This window comes from Anolis carolinensis, chromosome 5 (genome assembly GCF_035594765.1).
Source record: "Anolis carolinensis isolate JA03-04 chromosome 5, rAnoCar3.1.pri, whole genome shotgun sequence".
Taxonomy (NCBI): domain Eukaryota; kingdom Metazoa; phylum Chordata; class Lepidosauria; order Squamata; family Dactyloidae; genus Anolis; species Anolis carolinensis.
Genome location: NC_085845.1, coordinates 203,395,365 through 203,417,141, shown reverse-complemented (window position 1 = coordinate 203,417,141; position 21,777 = coordinate 203,395,365). Strand labels below are relative to the sequence as shown.

The 21,777-nt window shown below is 44.9% G+C and overlaps 1 protein-coding gene across 2 annotated transcripts; it reads right to left on the bottom strand.

Moving 5' to 3' along the window:
- Positions 1–2,459: 2,459 nt before the first annotated feature.
- On the bottom strand, positions 2,460–19,616 carry LOC134299705 (C-type lectin-like). Of its 2 annotated transcripts, none has more exons than XM_062983416.1 (6): positions 19,507–19,616; positions 10,800–10,872; positions 10,177–10,274; positions 6,324–6,470; positions 3,963–4,068; positions 2,460–2,728 (listed from the first exon to the last, which is right to left on the bottom strand). In XM_062983416.1, the coding sequence occupies exons 2-6, from the start codon at positions 10,864–10,866 to the stop codon at positions 2,658–2,660; spliced, it is 489 nt and encodes a 162-aa protein (XP_062839486.1). In that variant the 5' UTR covers positions 10,867–10,872; positions 19,507–19,616; the 3' UTR covers positions 2,460–2,657. The 2 variants fall into 2 exon arrangements, with proteins under 2 accessions (XP_062839486.1, XP_062839485.1); XM_062983415.1 differs by lacking the exon at positions 19,507–19,616 and adding an exon at positions 18,460–18,628.
- Between the last annotated feature and the right edge of the window lie 2,161 nt (positions 19,617–21,777).

Below are 21,777 nucleotides of genomic sequence, written 5' to 3'. Positions count from 1 at the left end.
CTTTCTCCCCTCTTTTGAAGAACATTATAGGCCCTGCAGCCTTGAGAAAGCTCAGAGCATTCTCGGGGATCCATCTTACCCAGAATATTCATTTAAAAAAATTTTTTTGATGGCACAGGGTGACAAAGGCAAGGACAAACAGACTGAGGTAGAGCCTTTACTCTAGAATTGTAGCTGTATGTTAAACTCCATGGTTTCACATTGATGTGGCATTGGGGGCTGTGTGGTGGTGGTTGAGGTGTTGAGGGATAGTGTGTTGTTTTGTGGTGTGTGTTGGAGAAGGCATTTAATTTCATTGTGCAATAGTACAATGATAGTAAAGCTATTCTAAAATTTCCAAAATCTGTGGTTTAAAGATAGTGAGGGTCCCATTGAAAGACATTTTTTTTAAAAGTATGCCTCTCTCCTTTATTATAAGGGTTTAAGGAAGATGATCCCATGTAGAGAGGTGCCTCAAAAAGGATGCCTGTTTTTAAAAAGCCTGATGGTATCCTTGCAATGGTTGGGCTAAAAAAGAGGAGGAGGCACTCCTATGTGATGGGGTTGAGAACGTTCTCCATCTTCCTTAAAGAAGGAACACCATAAATTACCACACAAAGAAGACAATTCAGCATGTTTCCCAATAATCCCTTGTGGGATTAAATCCTTAATTAATTAGATTTAAAATTGGCTCATCAGATTTGTACAGAAGAAGAATATGGATTGCAAAATGAAGAGTGCCCATGAACACAGATTATCAAGAACACTCCAGAAGACAGGAGCAGAATTCAAAACGATCTTGACAGACTAGAGAGATGGGCCGAAACTAACAAAATGAAGTTCAACAGGGACAAATGCAAGATACTTCATTTCGGCAGAAAAAATGGAAATCAAAGATACAGAATGGGGGACGAGGCCTGGCTAGATAGCAGTGTGTGCGAAAAAGACCTTGGAGTCCTTGTGGACAACAAGTTAAACATGAGCCAACAATGTGATGCAGCAGCTAAAAAAGCCAACGGGATTCTGGCCTGCATCAATAGGGGAATAGCATCTAGATCCAGGGAAGTCCTGCTCCCCCTTATTCTATTCTGCCTTGGTCAGACCACACCTGGAATCACACTGCGTCCAATTTTGGGCACCGCAGTTGAAGGGAGATGTTGACAAGCTGGAATGTGTCCAAAGAAGGGCAACTAAAATGATTAAGGGTCTGGAGAACAAGCCCTATGAGGAGCGGCTTAAAGAACTGGGCAAGTTTAGCCTGCAAAAGAGAAGGCTGAGAGGAGACATGATAGCCAGTTGTTTTATATTTATATTGCTATGTTGTTTTTAAATTACCGATGGTATGTGGACCTATGGTGGTGCATGCCTTAGTTACCTCTAGACTGGACTACTGTAATGCGCTCTACATGGGGCTTCCCTTGAAGACGGCCCGGAAACTACAATTGGTCCAGCGCTCGGCTGCCAGGTTAATTACGGGGGCGAGTTACAGGGAGAGATCTACTCCCCTGTTCAAGGAGCTCCACTGGCTGCCTTTTATTTTCCGGTCCCAATTCAAGGTGTATACCATCACATATAAAGCCCTAAACGGTTTGGGACCCACCTACCTTCGTGACCGTATCTCCTACCACAAGCCTACACGATCCCTTCGCTCATCAGGGGAAGCTCTCCTGTCCCCACTCCTGATATCCCAGACCCGCCTTGTGGGAACAAGGGAGGGGCCTTTTCTGCTGTGGCCCCCCGATTGTGGAATTCTCTGCCCGGTGAGATTAGGCAAGCCCCCACACTAGCAGCCTTCAAGAAAGACTTGAAAACATGGCTCTTTCGCTGCGCTTTTGGAGAGTAACCATTTTATATTTCTTTTCCGTTGCTCCCCCTAATATCTATCCTCCAGAATACCCCACTCCCTTATGACCCTGTTCGCTGTGGTTTTTATGTTTATGTCTTTCTCACCCCAAGTTTTAACTTAATGTTCATGTGGTCTGCCCTTGTTTTTATTGTCTCCTTGTTTTATTTTGTAATGGATATTATTTACTGTATTGTTTATTGTATTGTGTTGTGCTGTTCTTTTATATGCTGTTTACATTGTATTGTTTTGGGCGTGGCCCCATGTAAGCCGCCCCGAGTCCCCATTGGGGAGATGGTGGCGGGGTATAAATAAAGTTTTATTATTATTATTATTATTATTATTATTATTATTATTATTATTATTATGGTGTTGCTGGGCTTGTCCTCATGTAAGCTGCCCTAAGTCCCTTCGAAGAGATGGAGGTAGTGTACAAAAATTGTTGTTGTTGTTGTTGTTGTTGTTGTTGTTGTTGTTGTTATTAAGACCTTGTGATATTACAACTACAGGCATTTCATTACCTTGAGCCGTGGTATCAAGTTGCATCAAACAGTGTAGAGATGCACCATAAGTGGCTGATCTAGAATTTCACACAAATTCTGATAAAGTGAAGGCATGAAAGAAGACCGGAAGCCACTTGGAGGATCGTATTTTTTTTTTAATTAAAGGTCACATCATAGAGCTGAGCGAGAGTGATCCTCGGGTGCTCTATGGGAATATAACCTTGGCATGTAGAAAACAGAAAAGCTCAGCCTTCCATAGGAGAAAGTGAGCTGGAAGTGCCACCCTCTCTCCAAGGAGCTGAGCGGGTTGAAGCTTCAATCGAGTGCTGCCCTCAGAATAATAGAAACTGGCACAGGTAGCCATGCAGTTTGGAACAAACGTCGGCACTCCATTTCAGGTAACCTGGAGGTGAGGGTGTCAGAAAAATGATATATCAGTGAGATCTCCAGCCTTTTTGTGTGGAAATTCTGGCTGAAATAATGACTTCTGTTGAAGCAGATTATCCTCCCTGGGAAGGAGGATTCAAACGGGAACAACGAACCTGTTTGTATAAAACTGTTGTGCAGATCACATGCTTTTTTACCCTTGTAATCTGGAGCAGGAGCCTGCAAGTGGCACATCTTGCAAGATGGAAATAAATGCCTCTATCCTATGTCTTTGCTTCACTAGTGAGTTTCTTAACCTGGAACTTTGGGTTTTTATTCATTGTGGTTGGCATAAATGCTCGCCAGGCAGTTCCCTCTCAATTTATTGCAGTCTAAATTCTATATAACAGTGGTTCTCAACCTGTGGGTCCCCAGGTGTTTTGGCCTACAACTCTCAGAAATCCCAGCCAGTTTACCAGGTATTAGGACATCTGGGAGTTGAAGGCCAAAACATCTGGGGACCCACAGGTTGAAAACCACTGCCTTAACACATTCACAGTTTGACCCTATTGCTGAGGCTAAGAATTGAATGTACTCCTTTGTCTGGTTGGTTCTGTTAGTGTTTTTGTTGACACAGAGTGAAATGTTCAATCTATTGTGTGCTGTTGGATTGTGTGTTTCGTTCCAGCAAGCATTCCAGCAGTCAAGAGGTTAATTCTGGCTAGTCCTGATTGATAGCTGCAAGGGCAAATGGCAAGGTCTTCTGTTTGAGCTACTTGGCAGGAAGATGCATCACAGACTGTGGAATGCAGGAGGTGCTTCTGTGCATACAGAGAACGGACTTTTGAAGGAGACGGACTTTCTCCATGTTTGTCCGTGTGTGGATACAACATGTGTTCAGATAGCTTTGGACAGCAAGCTATGTAAATATTGTAAATAAAGCCTTAGAGCCGCTGAGTCTTCAGCAGTTATAAATCAGCGAAGCTGTCATTCTTTGTCAGTGCCATTTTCGCTGTTGGAAAAGTGGTTTGATTAGGGTGAGCTGAAGGCTAGCTCATCAATTAAGTCGGGGTTCAATGGTTCAGGTCTTGCCCTAGGACCCAAATAGGAATCCCTGATCAGCCTCATTGGGTGACTTTGGGCAAGTCAAACTCTCTCAGCCTCAGAGGAAGGGAAAAGCAGAAGGGTCTCTGAGCAAATTAACCTTAGGTGCACAACAGCTGTAGTATTAATCCTGCTGTAATACTAATACAATAAAACCACCTCCTCACCAGGAGAAATCAATGTGGCACATTTCTCATTAACACCCTTGGGTTGTCCAGGGGCCCAAGAGGAGTAGACGACAGGCGACAGATCTTCCCATTGCCATATCCTGTTCTGGAGACAAAGCAACACAAATATTTTAAAAAAATCAGTCTGTTGGGAGGGGGAAAGCTGACCAAACCAACCTCACCCCAATCTCCACCCCAATATGAGCGTCAATTGCAAGAAAGCCTATTTCAAAACCAACGAATATTTCAAGATTTGAAAGCTTCACAAATGGCTCTGGATACGAGGTGCATACTTACCCCAATGTACCTTGGTGCTACTTTTCATACTATTCAACACCTTTGTCAATGACTTGGATGAGGATAAACTAGAGGGCAATGCATGCTGATTAAATTTGCAGGTGACCCCAAATTGGGATGGAAAGCTAATAACCCAGAGGACAGAACCCAAATCCAAAAGGACATGAACGGATTAGAGAGCTGGTGGGACAAAACTAACAAAATGAATTTCAACAGGGAGACAGGTATGGTACTATACTTTGCCAATAAAAATGAGGTATAAGATGGGCAAAACCTGGGTTGGAAACAGTCCATGTGAAAAGGACCTAGGAGTCTTAAGGGACCACAGGCTGAACAGGAGCCAACAGTGTGATGCAGCAGCTAAAAAGGCCAATGCATTTCTGAAATGCACCGATAGGGTGATAGCGTTGAGATGTTATTTATTTATCATGTCAGAAGCGAACTGAGGGTAGAAATTGTAATGTATTTGAAAACACAAACAAAGGATACTAAATATCCTTTGACCAGTAGTTGGGCCCTTGGAGTGCCTCTGGTGTCACTGTAAGAAGGTCTCTCATTCAGTATCAGTCATGAGGTGAGGTTCCTGGTTTTAGCCTGCCACTTTTGGACTCTTGCTTGCTGAGGTATCCCTGAGAGTATATCTGTAGATCTTAGAAAACTATTTCTTGGCTGATATCCGAGCAGAGGATGGACCGGAGATGTCCTTGGTCCTTTAATTACTAGCTGCTACTTCAAGACAGATATCAGGTGGTGCAAGACCGGCTAAATAGTATAATTTCTCCAGCATTGTGTAGGGCGTAGACATCCTGAGAAAATGTGGCATGTCTCATTAAGAGTCACAACCACTGTTTTAACGTGGTGAGATGTATTCCACACTTGGCATGCATATTTAGCAGCAGAGTAGCAAAGCGCAAGGGCAAATGTCTTCACTGTGTCTGGTTGTGATCCTCAGGTTGTGCCAGTCAGTTATTTCTAGTGCCCACTTTTTGCTTGATAGTCAAGCAGTGCTTCTTGTAAGTCAGTCTTCCTCTTTATAGATTCAACCATTTATTGGAACTCTGGCTGCAGCTAGATGGGCTTAAAGCCAACCTTAAAAACTGCGGCATAGACACTGAGAACTGGGAAGCCCTGGCCCTTGAGCGCTCTAGCTGGAGGTCAGCTGTGACCAGCAGTGCTGCGGAGTTTGAAGAGGCACGAATGGAGTGAGAAATGTGCCAAGAGGAAAGCGCATTAAGACAACCCTGACCGGGACCGCCTTCCACCTGGAAACCGATGTCTCCACTGCAGGAAAATATGCGGATCAAGAATAGGTCTCTTCAGCCACCTACAGACCCACCCCCAAAACCCCACAACTGGAGGACCATCATCCTCGATTTATGAGGGATCGCCTAAGTAAGTAAATAAGTAAGTAAGTAAGTAAGTAGGTATGTAGGAGGGATACATCTTTTCCCTCTCCTGACTGGTGATTTCTGATGCTGAACAGAATTCTGGAAAATGTAGTTTAGGGCAGGGCCTTTTGGATTCTCTGTCACAGGGCTCCTTGCCTTCCCAAACTACATTTCCCAGAATTCTGGGCTCTCTCAGTCTCTTTCACTCACCTTGTCCTTTCGTGGCAAGAGATCATTAATTTAAAGAGGAATTGCAGCCTTTTGGACTTCCCTCGCTTGCACTGACTTTGATAGGCTTCCAAGCATTACGGAATTCAAACTAAAAGGTACTGGGTGAGTTTTAATTCTTAAGATTTTTCATGGGCACCCCCCTGTGTTTTTAAATATCTGTTCGTATATATAAAACATATGAATTAGATACGACTTACTAATTAAAAATGAAGTTTTGCACACCCCTACTGTTTACTCGTGTTAAGTACATGGTCCACTAAGACACCTAGATCCCCTTCGCATGGACTGTTCTCAAGCCAGGTCAAAGGAGACAATTGTAGGAAATCTGAAAGCTTCAAAGCAGTCCTACTCACGGCAGGATCATTTCCCCACCCAGAGGCCATGGGGATATAGGGAGCTGCCTGTCCACTTCCTTGGTCTAAGCCCAAAGCCTTCCTCCACTCACCGGTGCCCTACCACCATCTTGCAGTCCAATCCAGATGTTGCCCACATTACCATAGTTCCTGCTGATGAAAGACGATATGGATTTCATCTCAATCTCAGATGAGATAGTCGCAAGGTGGCCTCCTGATGCCTTGCTCTGGCAGGCCACCTGAGAAATGAAAAAGAACAAGAGGTTCAGGCCTAAAGAAGCACGCCTGGTTGCAAGTGGAGAGTGGAGCTAGGGGCGGCTCAAGCTATATGCAAACTACGCAATTGTGGAAGGCGCAATAGCGTAGGGGGCACAGTTGAGGCCCCTCCGGTTCAGCAGAGAGAGAGAGAGAGAGTGCGATTAGCCTGCCTCCAAGATGGCCTGCTTGCCTCCGCTTCTCTCTCTGCCGGGATTCAGGGCAAGCAGGAGGGGGAAAGCCCGGCCCCGGCTCTGGCCCTCTCGTTTCCCCTCTGCCGCTGCATCTGCCTCCACCTCCTCCATGCCTCTTCCTTCACATCCTCCTGGGGCAGTCCAAGAAAAGGAACATTGCTGAACCAAAGGGAGCTCGAGAGAGGGAGTGTCGCACCTCAGGTTAGCTTCACCTTGCTAAAGACACCGGGCAGCACACAGAAAGTAGTCTTTTGTAGTTTATTTAGAAAGTAGGCAAAAGTTAGTTCATAAAAGGTAAAAGTTCAGTTCCAAAAGATATTTACAAAAAAAAGGCTGTAAGCAATGAGTCCATAGGAACATAGAGCATGAAACAAGGGCCCGGGCTGTGGCTCAGGCTGGAGAGCAAGCCAGCTGCAACCAGCTGCAATGAATCACTCTGACCAGGAGGTCATGAGTTCGAGGCCCGCTCGGAGCCTATGTTTGTCTTGTCTTTGTTCTATGTTAAAAGGCATTGCATGTTTGCCTATATGTGTAATGTGATCCACCCTGAGTCCCCTTTGGGGTGAGAAGGGCGGAATATAAATGCTGTAAATAAATAAAATAAATTTTCAGGGAAGCTAAAAGGTCCCAGCAAACAGAATATATACAAGCTATACGATAATACAGGAAAGCAAATTTGGTACAGGAAAGCAGACTTGCTTCTTGATCAAGCGATGAAATTGCATTGACAGAGATCTCCCTTTCAGCAGACTGTTTTAAAAGCATAACATGAAGGCATTTCTTTGCCCTCTGACCTCCCGTTTATTTGCTATTTGGAAGCTTCTATGCCACCCCCTAAATTCCAGTCTACTAACCCGATTGAGAGACTCGGTCTCAGAGTCAAGGCCACTGAGCTCGTTAGTGTTATCAGGCAGAGGCAAAGAGCTACCCTCCCATTCTGCTTCCTGCGCCTGAAAACCATAATCAGAAACAACATCATCATTTCTTTCAATGGAAACAACTCCCTGCTCTTCATTTCCCACAGCAGGAACACTCTGCACCTGGATCCTATAATTTCCAACATCAGAGTCATCTTGAAATTCATCCTGAATCTGCTGAATCCCATCATTATGCACATATGACCCAGAATCCTCATCAGAGTCACACAAAGGCAAAGGCTGAGTCACAACAGGGAGGACTTTTCTCTCCCTCTTCCTCGGGCTGCCGCAGGAGGATGTGAAGGAGGAGGCAGATGCAGCGGCAGAGACAGCCATGGAAGGTAAGGGCCCGGGCCTTTGGAAAAACCCAAAGTGAAATCCGGGTTTCCTAAGCCGGACCTTTACCAGAGGGAAGAGTTTCCTCCCTCCGTTAAAAGCCCGGGACTTTGGGGATTGTGGAGCGCATTGCTAAACAGCAACGCGTCCTGAGTTTCCCTAGGCCGGGCCTTTGCTGGATCGAGGAAACTCTTTCCTCCATTAAAGGCCCAGGATATATCTAAATGATATAGAGGCTTATACTGGAAACTATCTAAATGATATAGAGCGTGGGAATTTTAGTTTATTTATTTATTTATTTATTTACAGCATTTATATTCCGTCCTTCTCACCCCGAAGGGGACTCAGGGTGGATCACACCACACATATAGGCAAACATTCAATGTCTTTTAACATAGAACAAGGACAAACAAACATAGGCTCCAAGCGGGCCTCGAACTTGTGACCTCCCGGTCAGAGTGATTCATTGCAGTGATTCATTGCAGCTGCTCTCCAGCCTGCGCCACAGCTCGAAAGTTTAGTGAGATACCAGCAGTTTTTGACAGAGGAGGCCAAAATGCTTGCAGAATTTCCACATATGCATGAGATATTGAGCATGCGCACTTTGCATAACTCTATAAAATACTGATTCTTGGAACAACTTTTCACACTTCAGCCAGTGCTGTGAGTCGGTAGGACTGAAAGCAATGCAGGGCATTGATGGATCCCATGGCCAAAGTTACTGTTGGTTGAGTTGTTGCGAGTCTTCCGGGCTGTATGGCCATCTTCTAGAAGCATTCTTTCCTGACGTTTCACATACATCTATGGCAAGCATCCTTGGAGGTTGAGGGGTCTGTTGGAAACTAAGTAGGTGAGGTTTATATATCTGTGGAGAATCCAGGTTGGGGGAAGAACTCTTGTCTGCTTGAGGTACGTGTGAATGTTGCTATTTGCCACCTTGATTAGCATTTTAATGACCCACACTTTCAAGGTCTGGTTCATAGCTGCCTGGGGGAATCCTTTGTTGGGAGGTATTAACTTTGGGCCATTCACATGTATCTCAAGCAGACAAAAGTTCTTTTCCCCACCTGGATACTCCGTAGATATATAAACCTCACCTACTTAGTTGCCAACACACCTCACAACCTCTGAGGATGCCTGCCATAGATGTGGGCGAAACATCAAGAGAGAATGCTTCTAGAACATGCCCATACAGCCTGAAAGACTCACAACAACCCAGTGATTCCGGCCATGAAAGTTTTCGACAACACATTGAACATCTCCTACTGTTGGTTGTCTACCTTCCTGCTCCGTTCCAAGGTCCTTCCTAGCTTTATGTTTCACCAAGGAGGACACTGTAAGGCTGATGCAGCAGCTAACAGGGCCAATGTGATTATAGGCTGCATCAACAGAAGTCTAGTATCAAGATCAATGGAAGCCATAGTCCCACTCTCTTCTTCTGCTTTGGTCAGACCTTCTCACCTGGAACAATAGCCCTGTGTCCAGTTCTGGTCAAAGCAATTCAAGGAGGGGTGGACAAGATAGAAGGTGTCCAGAGAAGGACAACCAAACTAGTGAAAGGTCTGGAAGCCAAGATTTTTGAGGAGGAGCTAAGAGATCTGGGGATGTTTAGCTTGGAGAAGAGAAGATTGAGAGAGAACACGAGAGTCATGCTTCAATATTTGGATGTTCCATTGAGGAGAAACGGGCAAGCTTGGACACAATGGATCTGTGGATTCAAACTCTCTGAAAAAGGATTCCACTCAAAGTTTAGGAAGAACATCCTTGTGGTAAGAGCTATTCAATATTGGGTCTCACTGCCTTGGACCATCCAGTCTCTGCTTGAAAACCTCTTTCTCTGGAGGTTTTTAAGCAGAGGCTGGATGGCCATCTATTGGGGTGCTTTGATTGCGGTTTTCTTGCATTGTAGAATGGGGTTGGACTAGATGGCCTATGTGGTCTTTTCCAACTCTATGATTCTGTTTATGAACACATCCTATGGTCAAATGGCAACACGGTAGAAACTTATATGTACAAATGGATGAGCTGAATGAACATTCGGATGCTCACTTGGGTGTCCAGCATGTGCAGGGACCATGAACTGAATACGGATATTTATTGGGAGAAAATGTTTTCGTGGAGGACTGACGGACCCCACCAGGAGTAAGGCCATTGTATGAGATATATCTTGGTGGAGCTTACTGTCCATAGGAAACCCGGCACTTTGTGTTTGGAGGTAGAAGAGTTCCATGTGCCATCCTTACCTCTGCGTCATTCCAAGACATCTTGATATTCGTGAATAAGCCGAAACAAGAGTTTCTGTGAGACAGCCAATCCTTGGGACAGGCCACTATGTCTGTGACTATAGGAAGAAAACATGGCCAGGGATGAAGCAATGGTTGGTTTCACTAGTACCATTCCTCCACACTGCATTTCTTTAAACCTAATTGCTTGCTTGGTTAAATTGTCCTATCAAGAAGCAACAACTATTTAGGAATGAAACCCTGTGCAGGTAGGTCTGGGCAACCAATTCGAATCAATCCTGAATAACAATGGGAAACGAGCTACATTAAATTCAGAGAAGGACTCTTCTCAGGGTTGAAACAACTAATAACGGGGTTAACCTGACCACCTCCTCTTCCTCAAGGAAAGCAAGGACCAAAACCTGCGCTACTCCACTAGTCCCTTATTTCCAGGAAGAAGAGGAACCATTGGTGAGCATAAATAAAGTTTTGTTGTTGTTGTTATATTAAAAACACCCTCCATTACCTGCTACCTTTTCCAGACAGGAAATTTCACATATTGGATCTGAGACTTCCTAATTGCAATACCTTTGCTATTTAGCCACCCTCAATTGTCATCTTGAAGAAGGTCAATAAAGAAATACCTTGCAGGACAAAAAGGATGACCAAGAAGTGAGAATGGGAGAAGTGGGAGCAAGAGTCCGGACCCATCTGTATCTGTAGGAGAACAGAAAAGAAATGACATTTTTGGTGCAGAGCATGATACTTCCACAGAATTCGCGACGTAAAATCAGAATCAAAGCTTCAATCGATCTGTTGTAGTGAGCTTGATCAACTGATCTACTCCAATTAGTTGACATATCCCCCTGTCCTGTATTGTTTGATGGTGGGTTAATTAGCTCCGAACCACCCTGATTTATTGGTGAGACAGGCCTCTCACCAATCCATCCTACGTCAGACTGCTTAAGCATCCAGTTAAGCAGCACCGACAAATGACACCACAGTCGTAATTCAGCTGATTACAGAGGTTCCAATGCTTTATTACATATAATTATATACAACTACAAAGTCAATCACTCATAGGACCCATGCTTCCCTAGCAAGGCAAAGCATGTCCTCTCTCTTTGCTGATCGTCAGCAAAGCTCTTCACAGGCAACTCCCACATTCCATAGCAGAATGACGAACGACCTGTCTGCCCTTCTGTGATGGGAAGGTTTGACCTATTGGCTAGGCAGGCTATCATTCAGACTGGCCTGCCATTAACCCGTGTGCTGCTAGAAAGCATGCCGGAATACACAGTTGCAGAAAACCCAACAGCAAAACACTTGATTCAACATTTCACCTTTACACCAAACTACACCAACATTGTTTACCTGAGCTCTGCCATTTGTGCTCTGGTAGAAATGCTGCAAAAGTAATGTGACATGCCATAGGTTTTGTCTGCATCCAGTGCCAGACACTGATAATATCCTCTTAAACAACAAACACTCTCTCGTACATTCTGTGCTAATCACATAGATCTCAGATAAGGGCCCCCACATATGCACCAGATATTGGTCGTGTTGACATTGTCTGCATTACTCTGGAGTCATACTATCACTGATCCTGGAATAAACATTTTTATCTATCTGGACCAGTGCTTTGAATACATTGACCTGAAAGCACTACTGGGTTTGATGGATCCTTTGACCAACGATATGTTCCTTCTCGCTTTGGTTCTTGCTCTGTTTTGGAGCTCATCCTGAGAGGATATGGTAAGGCTGATATTTCATGCATGCAGCCCACATAAGCCATTGGTACAGCCCACATATAAATGCTCCCATCCAACCCACCACAGCATTTTTGTTTGTTTGTTTAGGTGTTCATGTCAGGAGCAACTTGAGAAACTGCAAGTTACTTCTGGTGTGAGAGAACTGGCCGTCTGCAAGGATGTTGCCCAGGGGATGCCTGGATGTTTGATGTTTTACCATCTTGTAGGAGGCTTCTCTCATGTCCCCGCACGAGGAACTGGTGCTGACAGAGGGAGCTCACCTGCTTTCCCCAGGAAGGAAGGAAGGAAAAAAGGAAAGTAAGAAGGAAGGAAGGAAGGAAGGAAGGAAGGAAGAAGGAAGGAAGGAAGGAAGGAAGGGAAAGAAGGGAGGAAGAAAGGAGGGAAGGAAGGAAAGATGGAAGAAAGGAAGGAAGAAAGAAAAGAAGGAAGGAAGGAAGGAAGGAAGGTAAAGAAGGAAGGAAGGAAGGAAGGAAAGATGGAAGAAAGGAAGGAAGAAAAAAAGAAGGAAATAAAAAAGGAAGGAAGGAAGGAAGGAAGGAAAAAAGGAAGGAAGGAAGAAAAGAAGGAAATAAAAAAGGAAGGAAGGAAGGAAGGAAGGAAGGGAAAGAAGGGAGGAGGGAGGGAAGGAAGGAAGAAAAGAATGAAATAAAGAAGGAAAAAAGGAAGGAAAAAAAGGAAGGAAGGAAGGAAAGAAATAAAGAAGGAAAAAGGAAGGAAAAAGAAAGGAAGGAAGGAATGGAAGGAAGGAAGGAAATAAAGAAGGAAAAAAGGAAGGAAGGAAGGAAGGAAATAAGGAAGGAAGGAAAGGCAAAAAGGAAGGAAGGAAGGAAAGAAGGAAATAAAGAAGGAAGGAAGGAAATAAAGAAGGAAATAAAGAAAGAAAAAAGGAAGAAAGGAAGGAAGGAAATAAAGAAGGAAGAAAGGAAGGGAGGAAGGAAGAAAGAAAGAAAAGAAGGAAGGAAGGAAGGAGGAAGGAAGGAAGGAAGGAAGGAAGGAAGGAAGGAAGGAAGGAAGGAAGGAAAGAAGGGAGGAAGAAAGGAAGGAAGGAAGGAAAGATGGAAGAAAGGAAGAAAGAAAGAAAAGAAGGAAGGAAGGAAGGTAAAGAAGTGTGATGACTCATGGGCCATGTAGTCCCGTTCCTAGTACTGTTGTGACAGATGAAGAGGAAAACTTGGGTTTCCCACCGTTTCTGCCGGATTTGGAGCCCTTGCAGCTGCAAGATGTTTGCCCACAAGAAGTCAGCCAAACAAGCCTTGAGCAGAAATCTCCCCCATTTTCTCGCCGTCTTTATTATAATCAAGATAGAAGCGCTCGGGAGGCGACTCGCCGGAGCGCCAGGATAGCTGCCAGACAATTAGCTGATTAAGTCTGTTTCCCTTGGGAAAGTTTAAGGAGTCCTGCATCTGGACACAGAATAGGTTTCGTTTCTTGTTCCCCAGAGAAAGTGTTCTTTGGCGGGAAAACAAGATCCTATATAGGTGTTTGGCCACAAAGGAATCCTTGCGGAGTCAATTCGTCGGCTTGAGGAGTGAGATCGTGTGTAGACTTCGTACTCCAGTTCCCAGATCCCGGATCAAGTTTCCAGCCCAGCCTTGTACCATGGACTTCTATGGACTCAGTTCTAGATTCATGTTTGCCTTGCTTCAAGTTGGTTCTTGCCAAGTCTCAATTCTTGCCTTGCCTTGCGTTTTAAACCACGGACCTTGCTTCTCAGATTCAAGCCTTGTTTCCCAGTTTCCTTCGGATTTACTTTAAGCCTCAAAGACTAAGGACAGTTCCCCACACTATTGCTTGCCAAATAGTGTGTGTTCCGGTGAAGTGGATTATAACTTTGGACTTTAATATCACATATTGGACATTGTTTTTCTGGACTATATGTGACCTTTCCTGAAAGGTCTACTCCTGGACTATATTCTACACTTGTTTTTACTGACTTTATATATTCCTTTAATAAAGATATTAGATAGATTCTGGCCTCTGCGCATGGCTATTGGTGCTCTGCAGCCTGGGTCCTGACAGTTTGACTCCGCCCCCTTAAGCACCAATTAACCTAGGCCAGAATGTCTACTGGAACCGGGGCGGAAGCCCAACCACTCTGCTACACCATCGCCAAGGATGAAGTGGACAGAATCCGAGATATGCTCCATACGCAGGAGAGAGAAATACAGGGCTTGAAGGAACGCGGAGCCCGTCTCCCTGCCCTGGCGCTACCAACCAAGCTTTCTGGAGAAGCTTCCAAGGTTCATGTTTTCCGTCGCCAATGCCAGGCATACCTAGAAGCCCGTCATGCCGAGTTTCCCCAAGAAGACATCAAGGTGGCGTGGATTTACAGTCTCCTAGACGGGCCAGCGGCCAACTGGGTGACGGCGCTGTTTGATGAAGCCTCCCCACACCTAAGTTCCGCGCAAAACTTCCTGAATCACCTTAAGGCGACTTGGGGGATCGAGGACAATTTAGAGGCGGCCGGCCACAAACTCCGGCGCCTTTTCCAAGGGGACAGGCCCTTGTCCCAGTACATAGCCGAGTTCCAAGTGCTGGCCCAAAACACCGGTTGGAATGACATAGCCCTCAGAGGACAGTTTCGGGAGGGTCTCAACATCGAGATGCTGGAAGAAATCTCCAAGGTGGATCCTCCAAACTCTCTTGAAAGACTTATTGATCAATGTTTACGAGCCGAAGTCATGCTTGCCAACAGAAAACAGTGGCTCCGAGGCCAGAGTGGAAGAGCAGGAGTGAAACTCTCAAGGGCCCCGATCCCGCGAGGACACCTCTACTCCCTGACTGAACCAGAGCAAGAAGCTCTCAGGGAGTTCATACAGTCAAACCTCCGCAAGGGGTTCATCAGACCTTCTCAATCCCCAGCCGCTTCCCCAGTGATGTTTGTGAAGAAGAAGTCAGGGGACCTACGCTTGGTTGTGGACTATAGAGCACTGAACAATATCACTAAGCGGAACTGCTACCCCCTGCCTTTGATCTCGGACCTATTAGACCGGCTTTGAGGGGCCAAGGTTTACACCAAGCTGGATCTTCGGGGGGCTTACAATCTAGTTCGCATCAGAGAGGGGGACGAGTGGAAAACCGCCTTCCAGACTAAATTCGGATTATTCGAGTCCCTAGTCATGAATTTCGGTTTATCCGGAGCTCCCGCAACGTTCCAGCACTTTGTCAATGATATTTTTCAGGATTATCTAGATCGGTTCTTGATCATATACCTGGACGATTTTTTGGTGTTCTCTAGATCACAATCAGAACATGAGAAACACGTCAGAATGGTGTTACAACGATTGCGGGATCATGGACTATATGCCAAGTTGGAAAAATGCGCTTTTGATCTACAAGAGGTAGATTTCCTGGGTTACCGTGTCTCGCCACTAGGGCTCTCCATGGACCCGGCAAAGGTTTCAGCAGTATTGGAATGGCGAGCGCCAACCAACAAGAAAGAGGTGCAACGCTTCTTGGGGTTCGCAAACTACTACCGCAAGTTCATTCCAGACTTTGCCCGCTGGTCTGACCCAATCACCAGCTGCATCCGTGGAAAGCAGCCTTTCCGTTGGACGGAGCAAGCAGAGAAAGGTTTCCAGCAACTAAAGAAATTGTTCACATCCCAGCCAATTCTACAGCACCCTGATCCTAAAACCCCTTTTGTTGTGCAGGCTGACGCCTCCGATGTGGCAATTGGGGCTGTACTCATGCAACCAGTGGGAGAACATCTTCATCCTTGTGCCTTTTACTCCCGTCAACTAACAGCCCCAGAGAGAAATTACACTATTTGGGAGAAGGAACTTTTGGCCATAAAAGGCAGCCTTTGAAAATTGGAGACATTGGTTAGAAGGGGCCAAATTTCCCATTGAGGTCCATACTGACCATCGTAATTTGGAACATCTAAGAACTGCCTGCAAGTTAAATCAGAGGCAGCAGCGCTGGGCTTTGTTTTTTGAATGCTTTGACTTCCAGATCCATTATGTAACCCCAGCTCAGACCAAGCAAGCAGATGCTCTATCACGGAAACCAGAGTATGCTGCAGGGCGCAAAGAGACTTTCGAATCCCAATTGCTGCAGCCCGAGAACTTTGCCACGCTCACAGTGGGAAACACCAATTCCACTGCAGTTGAACCAACTCCCTCTACTCCAGGACCCCTTTGTGCTCAAGAAATCAGAACCAGTCAACAGGCGGATGCCTGGGCTCAGGACCAAATTCGCCAAGGACTACGTTTTCCTTTCTCACTTAAGGATGGGTTACTTTGCTACAGAAAACACGTCTACATCCCTCCAGGACCAGGCAGAGAAAAAGCACTTCGTCTGTGTCATGACTACAAGCCAGCAGGGCATTTTGGACTATTTAAAACCATGCATTTGATCCTACGAGATTTTTGGTGGCCCAAGATCCGCAAGGATGTAGAAAAATATGTCAATACCTGCCCGGTATGCCAGCGTTCCAAGACAAGAAGGGAGAAGCCCTCAGGGCTACTGCATCCCCTTCCTACTCCATCTCGTCCATGGGAAATAATTTCTGCAGATTTTATCACTGACCTACCACCTTCCCTTGGATTCACCACGATCCTAGTGGTGGTGGACCTTTTTACCAAATTGGCCCATTTCATTCCCTGCGATGGCCTCCCCACGGCCAAAGAGACTGCAGATTTATTCCTTCAGCATGTTTTCAAACTACATGGATTGCCCAAGAGTTTAGTCACAGACCGTGGATCTCAATTCACCTCTCGTTTCTGGAAGGCACTACAAAAACTATTGGGCATAGACTCTCGTTTATCTTCAGCTCACCATCCCCAAATGGATGGGCAAACTGAGCGCACCAATGCCACTCTGGAACAATACCTTCGCTGTTATGTAAACTATCAGCAGGACAATTGGGCTTCCCTGTTATCTCTGTCAGAGTTTGCCTACAACAACGGTGTCCAGGCTTCAACTAAAGAAACCCCGTTCTTTGCAAACTACGGCTTCCATCCACGTTTCTTTCCTCCTGTCATTGAAACCTCAGAAGTCCCCGCAGCGGAGGACTGGCTGCAAGAACTCACAGCGGTGCAACAACTATTGCTCCAGCAACTGGACCAAGCCAAGGAGGACTATAAACGCCACGCTGACAGTCATCGCCAGCCGGGCCCCGAAATCAAGGTAGGAGATCGGGTTCTTCTGTCCACTCGCTTTTTGCCCTCCCACCGTCCCTGCCGGAAGCTAGATGCCCGTTTCATTGTTCCTTATCCAGTGGTGGCGCAACATAACCCCGTGACTTTCAAACTTCAACTTCCGCGCTCTATGCGCATTCATCCAGTGTTTCATCGCTCCCTGCTCCTTCCGGCGGATGGTGTACGCCCTGATGCAGACCGGCCGGCCCCCACTCCTGTTTTGGTGGATGGGGAGGAGGAATTCGAGGTTCAGGACATTTTGGATTCTCGCTTTCATCGCCGCCGCCTTCAGTATCTCATTGACTGGGTGGGTTTTGGCCCCGAAGAACGCTCTTGGGAAGACGCTTCCACAGTTCATGCCCCCGATTTAGTCCGCCGCTTCCATCAGGCCTACCCTGCCAAGCCGCGGCCCCGCATCCCGGGAAGAGGGCCCATTTTTGAGGGGGGCCTTGAGGAGGGGTAAAGTCCCTGCCTTTAGGTAAAGTTGCATTTTCTCAGCCTCAGAGTAAGACAAGACAGTTCTGTGATCTGCTGTTTGTGATGCACCTCCACTCTTTGATGGAGAAAATGAAAGGCCTTGTCAAAGGACAGATCCCAGGATTTCATATAATGGAGCCATGGCAGTGTTGTCAATCTTCTATCATTCTGGGACAGAGCCGGTCCAACAATGAGGCAAATTAAGCGGTCGCTTCGGGCGCCAAACATACGGGGTGCAGTCGAGACTGCTTTTTCTGTTGATTTGTTGTAAAACATGATGTTTTGGTGCTTAATTTGTAAAATCTTAATGCAATTTGATGTTTAATAGGCTTTTCCTTAATCCCTCCTTATTATCCGACATTTTCGCTTATCCAACGTTTTTTATTTTTCAGTGATTGGTTTGGGGGGGGGTGCCAAAATTCTGTTCGCCTACACTTGAAAATTACCTAGGGCCGGCTCTGTTCTGGGATCTGTCCTTTGATGAGGCACCAGTCCTCTTTGGCAGAGAAGGGAGAAAAGGTCTTGTGGAACTACAACTCCCAGCATTCCATAGTATGCCGGAGCCCCCAGTGGCGCAGTGGGTTAAACCCTTGTGCCGGCAGGACTGCTGACCTGAAGGTTGAGTTGCTGACCTGAAGGTTGCCAATTCGAATCCAACCCGGCGAGAGCACAGATGAGCTCCCTCTGTCAGCTCCAGCTCCATCCGGGAACATGAGCCAAGCCTACCACAAAGGATGGTAAAAACATCAAAACATCCAGGTGTCTCCTGGGCAACATCCTTGCAGACTGTCAATTCTCTTAGACCAGAAGTGATTTGCAGTTTCTCAAAGCGCTCCTGACATGAATATTTTTTTTAATAGTGTGGACCCATAGAAGTGCAAATGCTTTCAAGCTGTTGGGAGTACAGTACTCACATTTGGTCTCAATATCAGTCTCTTCTTTGTCTGATGGATGGTTGATTTCTCCTCTTTCCAGCCCTCTTGTATTGCTTTATCTGCCACTTGGAAAGGAGGGACACATCGGCATGACGCTGCCTTCAGATTCCTCCAATGAAGCCCCAGGGCACACGCTGAGCCTTTTTCTTACTCCCATTAAGGAGCAATCATCCAGGCTCCAAAAAAACCCACAACTGAACTTGAGAAGAGCCATAAAGGTCCATAAAAGCACAGAAACACAGAGTTTGAAGGGAATGAATGAATGGGAGAAACAGGAAATCCAACACGATGCAGTGCAAAAAAACCAAAACAACAAAAAAAAACAAGATACCCTATATACTCAAGTATAAGCTCACCCGAATATAAGCCGAGGCACCTAATTTTACCACAAAAAAACTGGGAAAACATTGACTCCAGTATAAGTCGAGGGTGGTAAATTTCAGAAATAAAAATAGATACCAATAAAATTACATTAATTGAGGCATCCGTAAGTTAAATGTTTTTGAATATTTACATCAAGCTCAGATTTAAGATAAGACTGTCCAACTCTGATCAACTCATTATCCTCATCTTCTTCAATATAAATGTGCCTGTGTCTCCTTTTAATAATAATAATAGAGTAAAATAATACATGTAATAATAATAATAATAATAATAATAATAATAATAATAATAAATAAAAATAAATACAGGAAAATAATACATGTAATAATAAATAGAGTAAAATAATAAGTGCAATAATAATAATAATATCAGAGTGACATGGCATTCGACCTGATGACTCTTCCAACTCTATGATTCTATGATTTTTTTTGGGTAGATTCTTATCTTTCTCTATATATTTATTTACATGCTGACTTTGTCCCAGAGTGGGATCCCATAATGGCTTTTGAAACAATCAATTTTTAAAAATGGGGAAAAAAATGAATCTATCAAAGCTGCATAAAACCACAGTGTAAAAATTAAAAAAATCCACAAATTTTAAAGCATGAATAAAATGTCCCCATAAAAATGTCTCCTGCTTACATTTTAGATGTCTAATTCCAGATCCTTAATTTGCATCACTGTGACACACAAAGTATTGCCTAGAACAGGGGTTTTCCAGAGATTCGTGGACTATAACATCCATCACCCTTAGTCAGCCTATCCATTAGTCAAGAATGCTGGGCAGGGCAGTCTAAAATCACCCAGCCTAAATATGCCCTAAAATGTTTTCCCTTCCATCTTGTGCCTCCCGTCCAGGGAACATTATCATAACAGGAAAGATCTTCATGTTCCAGAGAGATAAAGCAACATTGACATTTTGTGATCAGGCTATTAACTTTTTGGAAACATTAGCCTAAGGTACATTAATATATAACTCAACTTTCTGTGGGATTAAAAATGGTCTTACCTTTCCATCCCATCAACCAAATGCCTTTTTTTAAAGAGCCAAAGTCACGACAGCCTTTATTCCCAATTTTTGACATTGTAAACTTGTCTTGTGGGAAGGACTCCAAAGGTAGACAAGGACATAGTTTCAATCAAGGGTCAGTATTTTTAAATATTTAAAAACAAACCACACATGCTGACGATGTGGCTCCATGGTTAAAGATACAAACCTGGCTAAATTTTTCAAAAAATGTTTTCAGCACTCAAAGAGTTTGTGTGAGAGAAAACAGAGAAGGAAATAAATCCAGAAGTGCTTGGAATCAACTCAACTTAAATATGGCATTGGAGTGTGCTTTGGGGTCACTTTTAAAATCTATTGTTAATGAATGTAAGATAATCCATGTGGACCATGCAGTATCATATTCAGTCAATAGATGGCAGACATTTCTAACCAGGACATAGCTGTGCACTCAAGAAAGTTTGAAATCAGGGTGTTTTCTCCAAGATCTCATTTGCACTGTAGAGTTGATGCAGTTTGACACCACTTTAACTGCCATGGTTCAGTGGTATGGAATCATGGGAGATGGCCAAAAAAGAACTTGACAAGACATGTGCAAATTATCATTGTCAGCAGGCCTATATATGGATTAAAGGCAAGAAGAGACACATTCAAAGCCTTGGAAGATTATTTACTGATTTCTCTCTCAACACAGACTGTTATGGCTCATGTGGATGTGTGATACTCTAGGCTGCGTGAGCACTGGAAACCAGACACCAAAGCCAATAAACAATCTAATATCTTTATTAAAGAATTGAAGAAATAGAACAAAAATAAGCAGAATACATAGTCCAACAATAGACCTTCTGGGAAAGGTCAAATATAGTCCAGTATTATAAAGTCCAATGTCCAGTATTAGAGTTTAAAGATGATAATCCAATTAACCGAAACACACTCAAACTTCCAAGCAATTTGAGTGGGGAATAATCCAGGTCTTTTCAAGAGTCTCAGGAAGCTAGTCCAAGGCAAAGGAGTTCAAGGCAAGGCAAGGAAACAAGGCAAGGCAAGGCTGAAGATAGTGGATCCAGACGTGGTCCAGACTTGACTAGAAGGCGAGGCGCAACGCCCGGTCTACTTGAGAGTAGAGCGCCACAAGAAACTAGAGGCGACGTTAATCCTCCAACTGACACGTTGACACCGCGTTGGCTAGCCAGCGCGCAGAACTTTTAAAGGACTTCAAATCTCCCTTCAAAACAGGTGTCCAACACTTTTCCCAAGGGAAAAACTGGCTAGAGACAACATCTCCGCCAGATGCGAGCCTCCCTGGAAACTCTCAAGGGAAACGGGTTAGTCAGAGGTTTCTCTGGCTGCTAATCTCGCGCTTCTCCGTAAATTAGCCTTCTCCAAGCGACTTGTTTCCCAAAACAGCCTCCTATCAAAGGGAGGGGAACCGCTGGGAACAGGCTCAGTTTCAAGGGCTTTTTTAATGACCTTCGGGCTCGAACTGTCAACAGGGAGCATCTGGAAGGGGACAGAATCTTGCTGATTTGGCATAAACCCCAAATCCTCGTCGCTCTGGTCCACAACGAATACAGGGTCATGGCTCAAGGGTCTCTGGGACATCACAGGATGAGGGTTTGCTGAGTGATGGCTCGGCCTTAGAACTAGAGCCTAGCTAGGAACAGCAGCTCCTTCAGCCACATCCAAAAGAAACAATTACTCAGCCCATTGGGCAAACACAAGAGACTTCTGTTGAGCAGGCTGAGGAAGAGTTGACTGTGTTGTCGAAGGCTTTCATGGTCGGGATCACAGGGTTGTTGTATGTTTTCTGGGCTGTGTGTCCATGTTCCAGAAGTATTCTCTCCTGATGTTTCACCCACATCTATGGCAGGCATCCCCAGAGGGTGTGAGGTACATGCGTTGACTGT